We start from the raw sequence: 13,322 nt of genomic DNA on the forward strand, positions 1-13,322 counted from the left end.
GCCTTGGGGGGAACTTCATAGTTAACTAGTAATATTAAATTTTGAAATAGAGGAATTATATATTTTACTTAGTATTCATCTTTTGTTTTCTAAGAAACATTTATTTTTTATAGTATGCAATCTAAAACAAAATAATGTAGCTACTAGGTATCATATTAATGGATTCCATATTCCATTAAACCAAAATCAGACAAAAGCTTAAGCTAAGCCAGTTTGCTATTTGAAATTGTGAGGACTATATGCTGGAAAATCTTAATGATTAGGTGTGCTAGGAAGTTTGAGACAATGATCAAACTAACACATGCTTTGTTGAAAAAAATATGTATAGTATCTTGAGCATTTTACCATGTGCTCCACTGTAGGGATTAACATTATAATCGGTAGTGTGGTGGTGTAGATAAGACAGTGTTAGTGGCCTTAACAAAATGCTTTCCAGGGACTCTGAATTGTCTGGATTATTTCCATCAGCCTTAGATTTGCAGTTGAACTTAATAGAAAGGATACTTGGCCCATCTGTATAATAATAGAATGGGACTAACATTCCAACAGGGTTTCCATATAAGTGACTATTGTCCTTCACACTCTGGGTGACAGCCTATTAAGACAAGGTTTCTCTAATATGGTTTTCACATGGTCAACTGCTACACTTCCTCCTCACTGGATTTCCTATGATCAAGCTAAATGTTCACTGTGGTTGTGGTTAAGTAGGCAAAATAACATCAAAATACTGGCTTTGCCTTAACAATTTAAACTGAATTATCTCTGGTAGTCTAGTTTATGGAAACTTTTAATAAAACCTAGAAACCTTGCATACATAAATCATCTTCTTGAGTGAATTTAGCAAGTGTGGTGATTATCAAATATCAAAATCAAATTTGGTAAAATAGATACAAAATAATTTATTTATATTCTATGGTTAAAATGAATTCACAGTAAATACTTTCAGGTAAAGAGTTATAGTATTGAATATCTACTATGACTGTATTAAACACAATGCTTCTTTTTCTCTCTTTATAGCCGATTGGTGCTTTGAACCCAAAGAGAGCTGTGTTTTACGCAGAGCGTTACGAGACATGGGAAGATGATCAAAGTCCTCCCTACCATTATAACACACATTATTCAACGGCAACATCCACCTTATCCTGGCTTGTTCGAATTGTGAGTGCCTTCATTAAGTTACAGTTTGCCTTTAATATCTCGAAGTACTTAACATGAGGAAATTAAATAAAAATCAAATTTATTTATTTGTTTTAAACAAAGATTAGAGACCAGTGAAGTAGAGATTCCAAACTCTAGCAAAGCTTGAATCCTTTCTGTTAATGAGTTGCCTTATTTGCAAAATTGGGTTAGAAAGATAGATTATTGTGAGTTTCTTAAACGTAAACCATTTATAAAAGGTACCAAACTCCTGAGCGCATCCTTAACACCCACTGTTTCCTTTCTCACTGATGGTTACAGGCTGGCACTCTCCCCAGCCTTCCCAATCTGGCTTCTGGGGTGGCATATTTTAAAAACAGTTTTCTACATGTTTTGAAGACTACTTTCTCTTTCTCCTAAGACGTAAATATATTCAGGTCTCTGCAATTTTTAAAATACATACATTCATACATACCTACATATATACGTACATACTTCCTTCCAGCCCCTACCCACTCTGCAGTGACTTTCCACGTCTACCCCTGTGTAGTCAAATGCACTAGAAGCACAGCCTCTACTGTCTTGCTCTGCACTGTGCTCGTCTCCACTTTATCACCTGCCATTCAGTCTGTAGCCTGCTTGATTTAGGTTCCACACCCATCACTTTACTGAATTGTCCCTGTGGAGGTCACGGGTTATGTGGCAGAGCTTCATGATATAGCTGAAGCATTTGGCACCATTGCTCACTTCCTCCTACCTGAAATTCCTTCCTCTCATGGCTCCTCTGACAGTATGCTCTTCTGGTTTCCCTCCTGTCATCCTAACTGTCCTGCCCAGTCTCACACTCAGATTTCTTTTTCTCCGTATTTCTATTCCCCAGGATATTTCTACATACTTTATCTGGACTACATCATTCAGTTATAAGCTAGTGACTTCCAGCTCTGTCTTCATTGCAGACATTTCTCTTGGGCTCCTGACCTATATTTCTAATATATAAATATATTTACTTATTTCTGTATACTACTGGATTTTTCTACCTGAACACCTCACAATACCATAAACACCATTTCCAAAAATGAACTCCTCATCTCCCTCATAAACCTGCGGGGGTGCCTACTGATTTCTTATCTAAACAATCGGCATGATCTTGCACCCAGTTACCCAATCTAGATATTTTCTCTATTTTATCAACCCTTACATCCAATCTGACATTACATCTGATAAGTTCTACCAACTGCAGTCTATCTCCTTTTCTCTATCGAGTCCAGCACTTCTTGGTTCAGGTTCCCGTTATTTCTCATCTAGATCATTGCAAAAGCTCTTAGCAAATCTCTCTGCCTTTAGTCTTGCCTTCTCCAATCTAGTCTAGTTAAGACCAATTACTGGAGTCAGATGGTCTGACTTTTTAAAAACTATAAGTGACTGGGGAGTATTACAGAATGCTAAGTCAAACCTCTAAGTCAATGCAATCAATAAGGTTTTCTCCTCTTACCAAAACATACTTCAGACCATTCTGTTGCATGAGGCTGATTTGCCTCAGAAACACATTGATAAAGCAGCACATGAAAATGTGCATACACAGGAATGCATCTCCTATTTTCAGAGGTATTTTTTCCCACTGCCTGAATGACAGTTTGGTTTGGAGGTCTTCCTCAAGCATTCTCTCCATGATGGGGAGAAACTGAACTTATTATAAATATATAGTATGCATATGTTTTAAGTAACTTGTAAATCACTGATAGATGATATACTACAAATAATTACTGTTATCAAAAAAAAGTTTGTCAGAATTAGGATTCAGTTTAACTGAACACATATTTTACATTTTTCATAATCCTAAACCAGCATAAGAAATAAAGAAGTTTAGATTAACTATTCTGTAAGAAAACAAACTCAAATCTTATTTTAAAAATACACTGTGTAATTATAAACTAAAGGAAAAGACATAAAACTTTCTTTTTTAGACCAAAATTGTTAGTCTAATTTGTTGAAAAATTCACCTTAACTATGTGAACTTGTATCCTTTTATAAAAATGTTTCTGAGCTAGCAGTTTCTTAAGAAATATTTTTTAACTCTAACACTTTTTGAGTATAAGAAGTTCTATTTCTTTATTTTCTGTTAATTTGGGGGAGATATTAGATTTATATAACTGCATGTTTACCACTATAAACCAATCAGCTCACCTTTAGTTTATGGGTTGTAATAATTTATTAATACTCTCCGGGTGTAAGAAAATATTTCACACTCATGCAAGAAGTAAAGGCTTTTCTGAATTACAGACACATGTATATAGAGAGAACTTTGTAGCTTCTATCCTGCAGTTTCAGCCACAAGTCAAAACTAAATACAGAAACACAAAAATTTACCAGTCAAGATCTCAAACAGTTGATGTCCTTTACAGTGGACGTAAAATATGTTCATATTCTATATGGGCTCACAAATAATCAAACAAGAAAACGAAAAGCAAGAAACAACCATTACTATAGTGAACCTCCACCATGGGAGGAGTAAGACACTTTTCTTGGGTATTTTTGGGATTAAAAAAAACATTATCAAGTGGGTTGTTTTGAGAATTATATGAGTATATTATACATATATATATAATTGTATTTTGAAATATAGAAAATGGTATTCAATGGCTGTTGTATAATCAAATTAGTCTGAAGTCAGATTTATAAGAATTTAAGTGTGAGTTCATAAAAATACTTATTATCACCAGCCTGATTTAACACTCTTCTATCCCTGATAAACTAAACATTTTATCAAATAATAAATCATAATTCATCCCTAAATTGATTTCTTATTCCAGTGAAATGGAATACAAATTTGAATCTCTGCAAGGGTACGGCAGACATGCTATCCCTATTTATGCTACACATGCCCTTTTAGTATTGTCTATAGTTGTGCTGCATGGTAGAAACGTAATGCAAGCCACTTATGTATGTAATTTAAATTTTCTAGTAGCCATATTTAAGAGTAAAAAGAAACAGGTGAGATTAATTCAATAAATACATTTGTTAGCCCAGTATATCCAAAATGTTATAGTTTCAACATGTAACCAATATAAAAATTATTAATGAGATATTTTACATTGTTTTGGTATTCTTTGAAATCCAGAATGTATTTTATATTTATAGCACATTCAACTTGAACTAGCCATATTTTAAGTACTCAGTAGTCACATGTGGCCTGTGGCTACTGCATTGGCAAAAGAGATCTATAAGATTGCTTTTATGGGGACTCATTTAGCCAACACATCTTAAGTTGTGCTGTTATAAATACAGGTATCACGGCCTAATAGTTTACTAAGTGTTTAACCTAATGGCCCAGGGAATTGTGATTCCCTCACTCCAATCCCAAGGAGTTTATGAAGTAGAAAATGCATTAAAATTTGTGTCACTAAGAACTTGTTCATAAAAACAAAATACAGATTAAAATAAGTATCTGCCCTTTACCTTTCAAGCCTTTTAGACCCAGTCATTAAACTCATTAGTTTCAGTCAATATGTTTAGTATGACAATGATAATAATTGCTTTAAAATGCTAATTATCTACACACCTCATTATTTTTTTATTATATATATATATATGTTTTTTTTTTGGCTGCGTTGGGTCTTCGTTGCTGCACGTGGGCTTTGTCTAGTTGCGGCGAGCGGGGGCTACTCTTTGTTGCGGTGTGTGAGCTTCTCATGGCGGTGGCTTCTCTTGTTGTGGAGCATGGGCTCTAGGCGTGCAGGCTTCAGCAGTTACGGTGTGTGGGCTCAGTAGTTGTGGCTTGCGGGCTCTGGAGTGCAGGCTCAGTAGTTATGGCGCACAGGCTTAGTTGCTCTGCGGCATGTGGGATCTTCCCTGCCCAGGGCTCAAACCCATGTCCCCTGCATTGGCAGGTGGATTCTTAACCACTGCACCACCAGGGAAGTCCCTACCTCATTACTTTAAATTAAAAATATTATTTTAGACACACTACCAGTGAAGTCACTTGTCTAAACTACAAGATTCTGAAAAAGCTGTTTCTTTGCTAGCTGCTGTTGGACAAATGATGAATAAACTATTATAGAATAAACTATTATAGAATTTTGGAGTTTGTTCAGATATTAACTAGTATAATAGGACACATTTTACTTGGAATGTTTTTACTTTAAATCTTACCTTGAATATATGGCATATACACAGAAGTAATTCTGAATTACTTTGGAATTCACCTTCCAAATTCAGTATATTCAACCTACCTATTCAAAACTCACTTGTCAAACATTTAATTATAATTCTTAGGAAGTTAAATAGGTTGTACAACAGGAGTTAATTTATAAATCAGTTGTTTAGAATTTGGGATTCACTTTATAAATTATGGGTTGCTTTGAAAGCCTACCCAAGAGCCTGTTTAAACCATAATATATCTTTAACAGTATATATTTGTAGTGATAAAATAGTAGAAACACTTATGCAAGTACCAAAAGATAATGCTACTGAATAAAATATTGTCATTGTGTTTCTCTTGATACTTACAGACAATGCATATATGCTTAGAGGAAGATGAGGGATTCTTAACGAAGAGACTGGTGTATGGTAGGCGCATAAGTTTCTGAAGATTCTAAAAGATATTTCTCGTTTCTTTTGAAAGCAGTGGGAGGAAATAAACTTGTGAAGTTAGCCAAAGTACAGTAGAAATAATGGTTCCTCCATTTCCTAGAATGCGATTACATCTACTTGAAGGACCATAGTGAGAATTGCGTTAGTTAACTGAGATAATACGATTCCAAACACAGAAAGGTGCTCAGTAACTTCAGCTCCCTTCCCTTTGGTCTTTATTATGCTTTATGTAACTTCAAAGTATACATCTTTTCTTTGATAGAGTTATGTCACAAGCACTGACTATTACCCAGGGATGGGGTTTGTTTCAAATGAAATGAAGAGAAGGAAAAGAAGAAAACTAAAAGGGGAGGGGGATGTAAGAAAAGATCCTTATGAGATGACTGAGCAAAGTCATATAAGACAAAAGAATAAAGGAGTTGTCTAAAGAGAAGAGGGGCAGAGGCACAGAGTTCTATTGCCCAGGAAGGGTGAATTGTCTGTGATCATCGGAAGGCAGGACAGGTTGTTAGTGTCCTTGCAGGGATTAAAGGTTATGACAGAATTCAGTAGGACAGGTACTTCCCATGCAGGACAGGTTAGTTTGATGTTCTAGCCCTGAGAAAGGGTTGGAAGGTTGGGGTAGATGTAATCAGGAGAAGGAAGTCTGCCATCAGCCATTTATATTGTATTAGCGGACCAAACCTGAAGTTTTGTTTTCTTTTTTTTAAAGCTGAAGTTTTTAAAGCCCAAGTATTTTAATTTCTGTTTAACATTTATTTATTTGTCCATCTTATCTCCCAAGCCAAAAGCTTTTCTAGTAGAATGATAAAATATCTAATATGGTGATATACATATAGAACACGGTTTGATCAACATGTGTCAGGTGAATAAATACAGAAGTTTCTTAAACTTAATACAGCTCTTGAACCTCTGTGTTAGTCAGGCATGAGTCAAATGAAAAAGAAAGTCCTTGTACTGTGCCTTGAAGGTAATAGAGAAACACATGGTAAAAGGTAATCTCCACAGTAATCAGAGCTTGAAGATCAAGTCCCACTTATAAACAAATAGGTTATCCATTTCTGTTAGTACTCTACCACTGTAGCAACTGGAGGCCTTCAGGAATAATGAGAATAAATGTCAGTAGAGTAGTATGTGACCCTCAAACAGTTGTTAATCAGATCTTTATAAAGGCTACGTAGGACAGTGAAATGTGGAATTCTTCAATATTCTCCACTTTTAGGTGCCACCAGACTCATAAACTTCACGACCAGAGATTTCAGATTTATTTTCACTGTGCCCATCTGCACTATTCTTGGCATGCCTTCATTAAGGGTTGAAAACTAAGGAAGGATTTTATAATTTAGGCTGGGGTAGAGATCAGCTTTTAGTGGTTGATGATAAGAAGTAAGACTTTACATGTATAAACGGGTCTTCACTCACATGTATTTAGTAGGTTAAAAATCACGAAGACAAGTCTGATCCCTCTAAATTATTCTCTGCCTACTACCTACAAAGAAAAAAATAAATACCTTACATCAGCATCCTAGCATAATGAAGAAGTGGATTCTGAAGATGCAACTTTATGGTCAAACTAGTGGTTAAGAACTGACAAGAAAAACTACATCTTACTCTTATCCAGCCATACCCCACCCGCTTCTCCCAACAGTACCTTGTATGTTTAGATGAGTTTGAAAAACATTAATTAAACACTAACTATGAACCAAGCACTTGCTTGGTTCTAAGAATAGAGGGATGAATTAGGCCTAAGGAACTGAGAGTCTGGTCAGTGTCTAGGGAACTGGCAGTCAGGGTGGAGCCCAGCAGTGAGTACTTGACACAGTGCATGAAGCTGGTAGTCATCTTCATCACTCTGTGTCAGCTAAGATACTTCAAGCTTTCTCAATATTATTTAATCTTAATTACCCACAAGGTCTTGTCATTCCCAACTAACATAGATGAAAGAACTGAGATACAGTTACTTCACACCGCTACTTACGTGGGTGGGGTTAAGTAAGGTGCCTAAGAGAAGGAAATGGTTCCACCAAGACTCAAACTTAGATCTGTCATATTTCATTCGATTTACTGTTGCTACTTCTAGAATTTTTATATCCCTACTTTAATTTAGTGATAAGATATACGGCCTTGACTACCTTCAGTTTAATAGGGAGTTAAATTTTTTTTTCCTAACTTAATTTTGGTGACATCTATTTGTCTCTCAAGTCGCTTAAAATCTTAAACAGCAATATGGACTCACTGGATGCATATTTGATTTTCAGGTAAATCAGTAAGACCCTACTTACCTATATAGTGTTATATCATTCTTCATCTTATCTCTTTCACGATAGTTTTCTGTCATTCAATACTAAACATGAGACTTGGTGATACATTATAAACATAAAATTGATGTCATCTAGCCACACTAAATTTCAGGAACATACTGAGGAATATGAATATTTATAGCTGTTGCCTGACAACTGGACCTTATGACTAGTGGCAAAAAGAGGAGTTTAAAGAAACAAAGTAATGTTTTATGGATATAAAAGAATGAACAGAAATTATATATTAAAGAAAAAAACAATATTTAGGAAATAGTTCTTAGCATTATTGAACCTAGAGTGACATGTCATTTATCCTAGTCTTAAGAGAAAAGGATTGAACCATAGGAAAGTAACTATATACTCATCTTTGTTATATTTGAAATTTCCTAAGAAATCCTTAGTAAGAATGAATGTTATTTAATCCTTTTAAATTTGGAAGCAAGTTTAATGACATCAGAAATAATGCCTCTCTCCTATCATAAAAACTATAGAAAAAGAATTAAAATTAAATACATTAGGACCTTGTGATAAAGTTATTCCTAGGTTTCCTGCTATGGGAACATGTTCTTGATGACAGACACCAAGCTTTGATAAGGTAATAGTTACAGAATACTATTGAATAGAAGTATAGAAGGACTAGAGTTTATCTAGTCTGATTTGTGTTAACTTCATTTCATTCTTTCCTTCAACAGATTATACATTGAGCAACTTGGGTGTACCAGGAGTTCTTCTAAGTGTTGGAGATAAAACAGTGCATATGATAGATATGGAACCTATTCGTGTAGTGGGGAAGATAGGCAAGTTAAAAATCAGTTACAAAACAATGTGACAAATGCTTCAGGGATGTGTTTTGAGAAAATATCTGTTGCTATTTAAACACACTGGAGAACTTGGCAATCAAGGAAAGCCTTTCGGGAGAAAATGATGTCTTGGCTGAGACTTAAAGGATAAGAAGAACTTAGCCAAGTCAGGATGGTGAGGTAGAGGGATAAGTTTATACCAGGCAGAGGAAACAGCACATACAAGGGACGAGAAGTGAGACCAGTGTGGCAAGACCTTAACATGTGAAGATGGGGATAGCGAGAGGTAAGAGTTAAGCAGGTTACAGATTGCTCAGGTTCTCTTAAGACAAATCAAGTAGTTTAGACTTTTCCCAGAGAGCTCTGAAGAGCTATGGAAGGATTTTAGTCAAGGATTTGCATTTTAAAAAGATCATCAGACCATAATATGGTAACTTTAGGAGACTTTCACAGGTAGCCTAAGATGGACCTTCCCTACCTAATGTCACACTGTGGTGAACAGTGTCGGAGAGATTTTCTTATGAATGTTACTATGTATGGCCTTAGTAATGAGAAAGAAGATCTGAGTTATATATTGACAGTTATGCAAAATCAGTCATCATAAAATCCCAGAGCACTAGAACTCTATCCTTTTATAAATCAGAAGACTGAAGGCCAAGAAGCAAAATGACCTGCCGAGGTTGAAGAGTGGCAGGTGACTCAGTGGTCCAGACTGGCTCAGACCAGCACCTCCTGACTCCTGGGTGTGGGTGTCCTTCCAGGATCCTGCACCATTTCCCCCTCAGAAGGGTTTCAAAAAACGAAATATTTTACAAAGGAAGAGGACAGTTGTGTTCAGAAGGGTCAAATTCTTCACTTTTTTTTCCTTTAGGAACCTTTCACAACCTTCTTCCTCAATGCAAATGATGGAAAATTTGACCATCCTAATCGAACCTTCTCGTCCGTTGCAAGGTCTTGGAGAACGAGTCAGAGAGATACTTCTGATGTAAAGGTAGGCCCTTTTATTTGTTGATATTAATTTCAAAATATGTTGAAGTTTTGATTTGTTTATTTTTTTAAGTGGGTGTATAAGATATTTTACTCCACAGCTTTATTCCATCATATTTTAAAATTATGTGGCATATCTAACCTAAGAGGAAACTAAAGGAAATAATTTTGAGCACCACAGAAAACGATCAGGATTCTTTTATATTATTCAGTTAAGGTGTTTTTGTTATTTCAAAAAATTCCTATCTAATTTAGATCGAACAATCAGGAGCTGGAAAGAAATTGCCTTTCCTGCTGTTAACTCAATATTTGGCCCATTCCATAAAACACAGCAGGAATTGGATTTGACCTTAATGTGTCATATTGTTATAGCTTGCCCAGCTTTGGGTTTACATAGCCTGGGGCAATTAATAAAGCATTAATGACAAGAGCCATTTAAAATGGGGGCTTTTCTGTACAGCCTTAGCTTTCACTTGGCTGTGCCTGGGGAAGCTATGCAACAATACACATTAGCTTAAACCAGCACACGCACAATATCCAGGAACAGCCAGAGAGCGGAGTCATTTTACCGCTGGTACTACTCAACTATTGTTAAATAGAAAGATTTGGTTTTCATTTATATGGGCTTTTGTTTTTTAAAAAATGGTTGTATTCAAAACATTAAAATATATTTGCTCTCTCATTTTTCTCATTTTTTCCTGATAATAAGACTATATGATCAGGTTATTACATAGGTATATGTGTTTCTTATTTTAATCCTCTTTTCTTCAAACTTTTCCCATCACTGTCACTCATGCTGCTGAATATACAAATAGTATAGTATCATTCCATTTAGTGTCTTAATCCAACAAAAGACAGTGAATTAAAGTCAAAATTGTCATTTACATATTTATGCTTATCTATTGCAAATATTTTTAAAAGACAATTACAGTGTTACTGAACTGTAAGAAATTGGATGAATACAACTTTTATTTAGTTTTTTTTCAAAGCAGAAAACAAAGGGAATGAATCCAAGTAATGTGTAGCATATCTGTGTGTCTTATTCGTTGCCGTCAAAGTTTGCATATAATTTATACATACAATGTATTCACATTTGGAAGTAAGATAATGTAACATGCATTCTTGCTATATTAAACTCTTAAGGCCCATATATTTCTCCGAACAGACTTATAATTTCACTGAGAAATTCCACTTTAAAAGATCCATAAACCACCATTTAAACTGATTTATAACCAATGAAATCAAGAAAGGAGTCCATTTCTTACTTAATAACACTTTGAACATAAAATGGCGAGTCCATAGGCTTCTAGAATTAGCAGTGTCTTTAAAAGGCATTCAGCAAATATTTTATATGTGAATTAAATATTCTTATCTATATTTTAAGATTTCCTATCATATATAAAATTATTTATATCTCAATTCAGTATCCATATTATATCAAACTCTTTCAGGTGAAAATGCTTGTTCATTCTTGACATCATCACAAAGCAGAAACTCGGTTTTTCAACTTAATTCAAAGGTTCACCCTCACAAGTCCACACACATGAGCCAGTCATCCTAATTGATGTAGCGTTTTAGGCTTTACCTTCTATCCTGATAGCTTTATTGATGCTTCCGATCACCAGATATCTCCCCTAGTTACATGTCAGTCTCTGAGGACCAGTGCCCGTAAAGCCGAATTCAGGCTTTTCCCAGAATTCTCCCAGCAGTTTTCCTGTTCTGAAACTTTTCAGAAACATTTATATTTTGTTACCCTTTGTGTTCCTTTGGCTCCTGGGGGCACATCGTCAAGGACAAGGACCAATGTGGCTATCACTAATTCAGGACATTTTAAGTTTTTTATCCCAGGTAGCTGTACTTAATACAAACAGATACCGTCCTCCAACCCCCGAACTTAATTAGTTCATAAGACACTCACTTCCTCAGCCTGACATTGCGTGGATTGCTCTCACCTTCAGTTCTCTCCCACCACCACCCTGAACCTTTTATATTCTATGATAATATACTTTGAGTACCTTTCCATGTAGACCCCTTCTTTTTGAAGCCTGCACATTGCCTACATAGACAATAATTTATACACGCAATCTTCTATTGATGGATAGTTTGTCTTTCTCTCTGATCGTTATTGTTAAACACAGGCTGCCGTAAATCCTTGCACAGATATCTTGATGAACTTTGTGTGTATATGTGAAGATAATTCCTGTTAATGGGACTGGTGGCTCAAAGGCTATATACATCTTTAATTTTGAAAGATACTGGCAAACCTTCATTCCCAAAGATGATCATTCACTCCCTTCACAGCATCATGTGAGGATGCCACCCTCCCCATGCCCCCTGCCCCGACCATCACTCTTATAATAAACAGTGTAACTTGTGCTAATCTGGTGAGTGAAAAATGGAGTCAGCTTTGTTTTGGCTTGCACTTCATTAATTATGAGTGAAGTTGAGCATTTTTCATATAATTATTGACCTGTAAACTTGCTCATATCTTTTGCCCATTCTTCAGTTGGGTCATATGTCTTTTTCCTATTGATTTGAGAAAGATCTGAAATTGACTGCAGAAAGTTGCATTGCAAGTATGGTTTCTCAGTCTTTCACCTTTGCTATATCTCAATTATATTTTTGTGGTTTTGTGTATGTGTGTGTGTGTGTGTGTGTCCAAATGTATCACTCTTTCCCTTTATAACATCAGAATTCGGGGGTCCTCATTGAGGGAATGTTAGAGAGAAGTTTTTTGGTAATAATGATGGTTGTATGCTTGAGATTTTCTAAATTCATGTTTAAATGTATTGATTAACGTGTAGGGTATTTTTCCCTCTACAATAATACCTGATTTAGCAGGGAAGAATGTGTTACCAAGAGTAATACAGTTTTAAAGCCTAAACTCTTGACTTCTTATCACTAAGCTGTTACAACATTTTATATATAATTTTGAAGAAATATTTTTATATTTCTGAAGAAAAGTACATCTGCAATATCTCCTAACTTAGGTAAGGTCTCATATAAGGGAGAACTAGGACAGAGTAGGTGGTTTTATTCTGTCTTTTCTTTGTTACCGTCGGTCTCTTCCTGTGGTAATGAGTACAAGCTGGGCAGAGAAGACTTGGTGATCTCTCAGGAGAGAGGTCTCCTGAGTTAAGTCAGACCAGTTCGTTTTTAGTTTATTTTTTTAATTTCTCTCCTCCAGCATAGTCTTGGTAACAATGACATTCAACTTACTGAAGTTCTTATACTAATTTTCCTTAATGCCTTCCAAAGTTGTTGTATTACTTTTGAATAGCTATGTAGATGTCAGAAAAGGGAGCTGTGACAAAATGTCATTAAGGTGACATAGTGTAAATTAATACAGTTAATGGAGGTGCTCACCACTGACTCATTGACCCATTATGAGCTCTTGTGGAATCAACGAATGCCAGGGCATCAATCTTTTGAAAAAAGGAAGAAAAGAGATGGCAGCTTTAAAACCTTGCAGTGAATTATATTAGAAAAGTGAAAACGTCTGGGTTGG

At 35.5% G+C, this 13,322-nt stretch overlaps 1 protein-coding gene across 1 annotated transcript in view; it reads left to right on the plus strand.

Moving 5' to 3' along the window:
- The window catches only part of NBEA (neurobeachin), a 628,524-nt gene that overhangs the window by 547,539 nt on the left and 67,663 nt on the right, over positions 1–13,322 (plus strand). The window contains exons 45-46 of the mRNA XM_059996030.1: positions 1,018–1,158; positions 9,699–9,818. Coding sequence (XP_059852013.1) covers positions 1,018–1,158; positions 9,699–9,818 — 261 coding nt within the window. The remainder of the gene's footprint in view (positions 1–1,017; positions 1,159–9,698; positions 9,819–13,322) is intronic.

The sequence above is a fragment of the Delphinus delphis genome, chromosome 18 (genome assembly GCF_949987515.2).
Source record: "Delphinus delphis chromosome 18, mDelDel1.2, whole genome shotgun sequence".
NCBI lineage: Eukaryota > Metazoa > Chordata > Mammalia > Artiodactyla > Delphinidae > Delphinus > Delphinus delphis.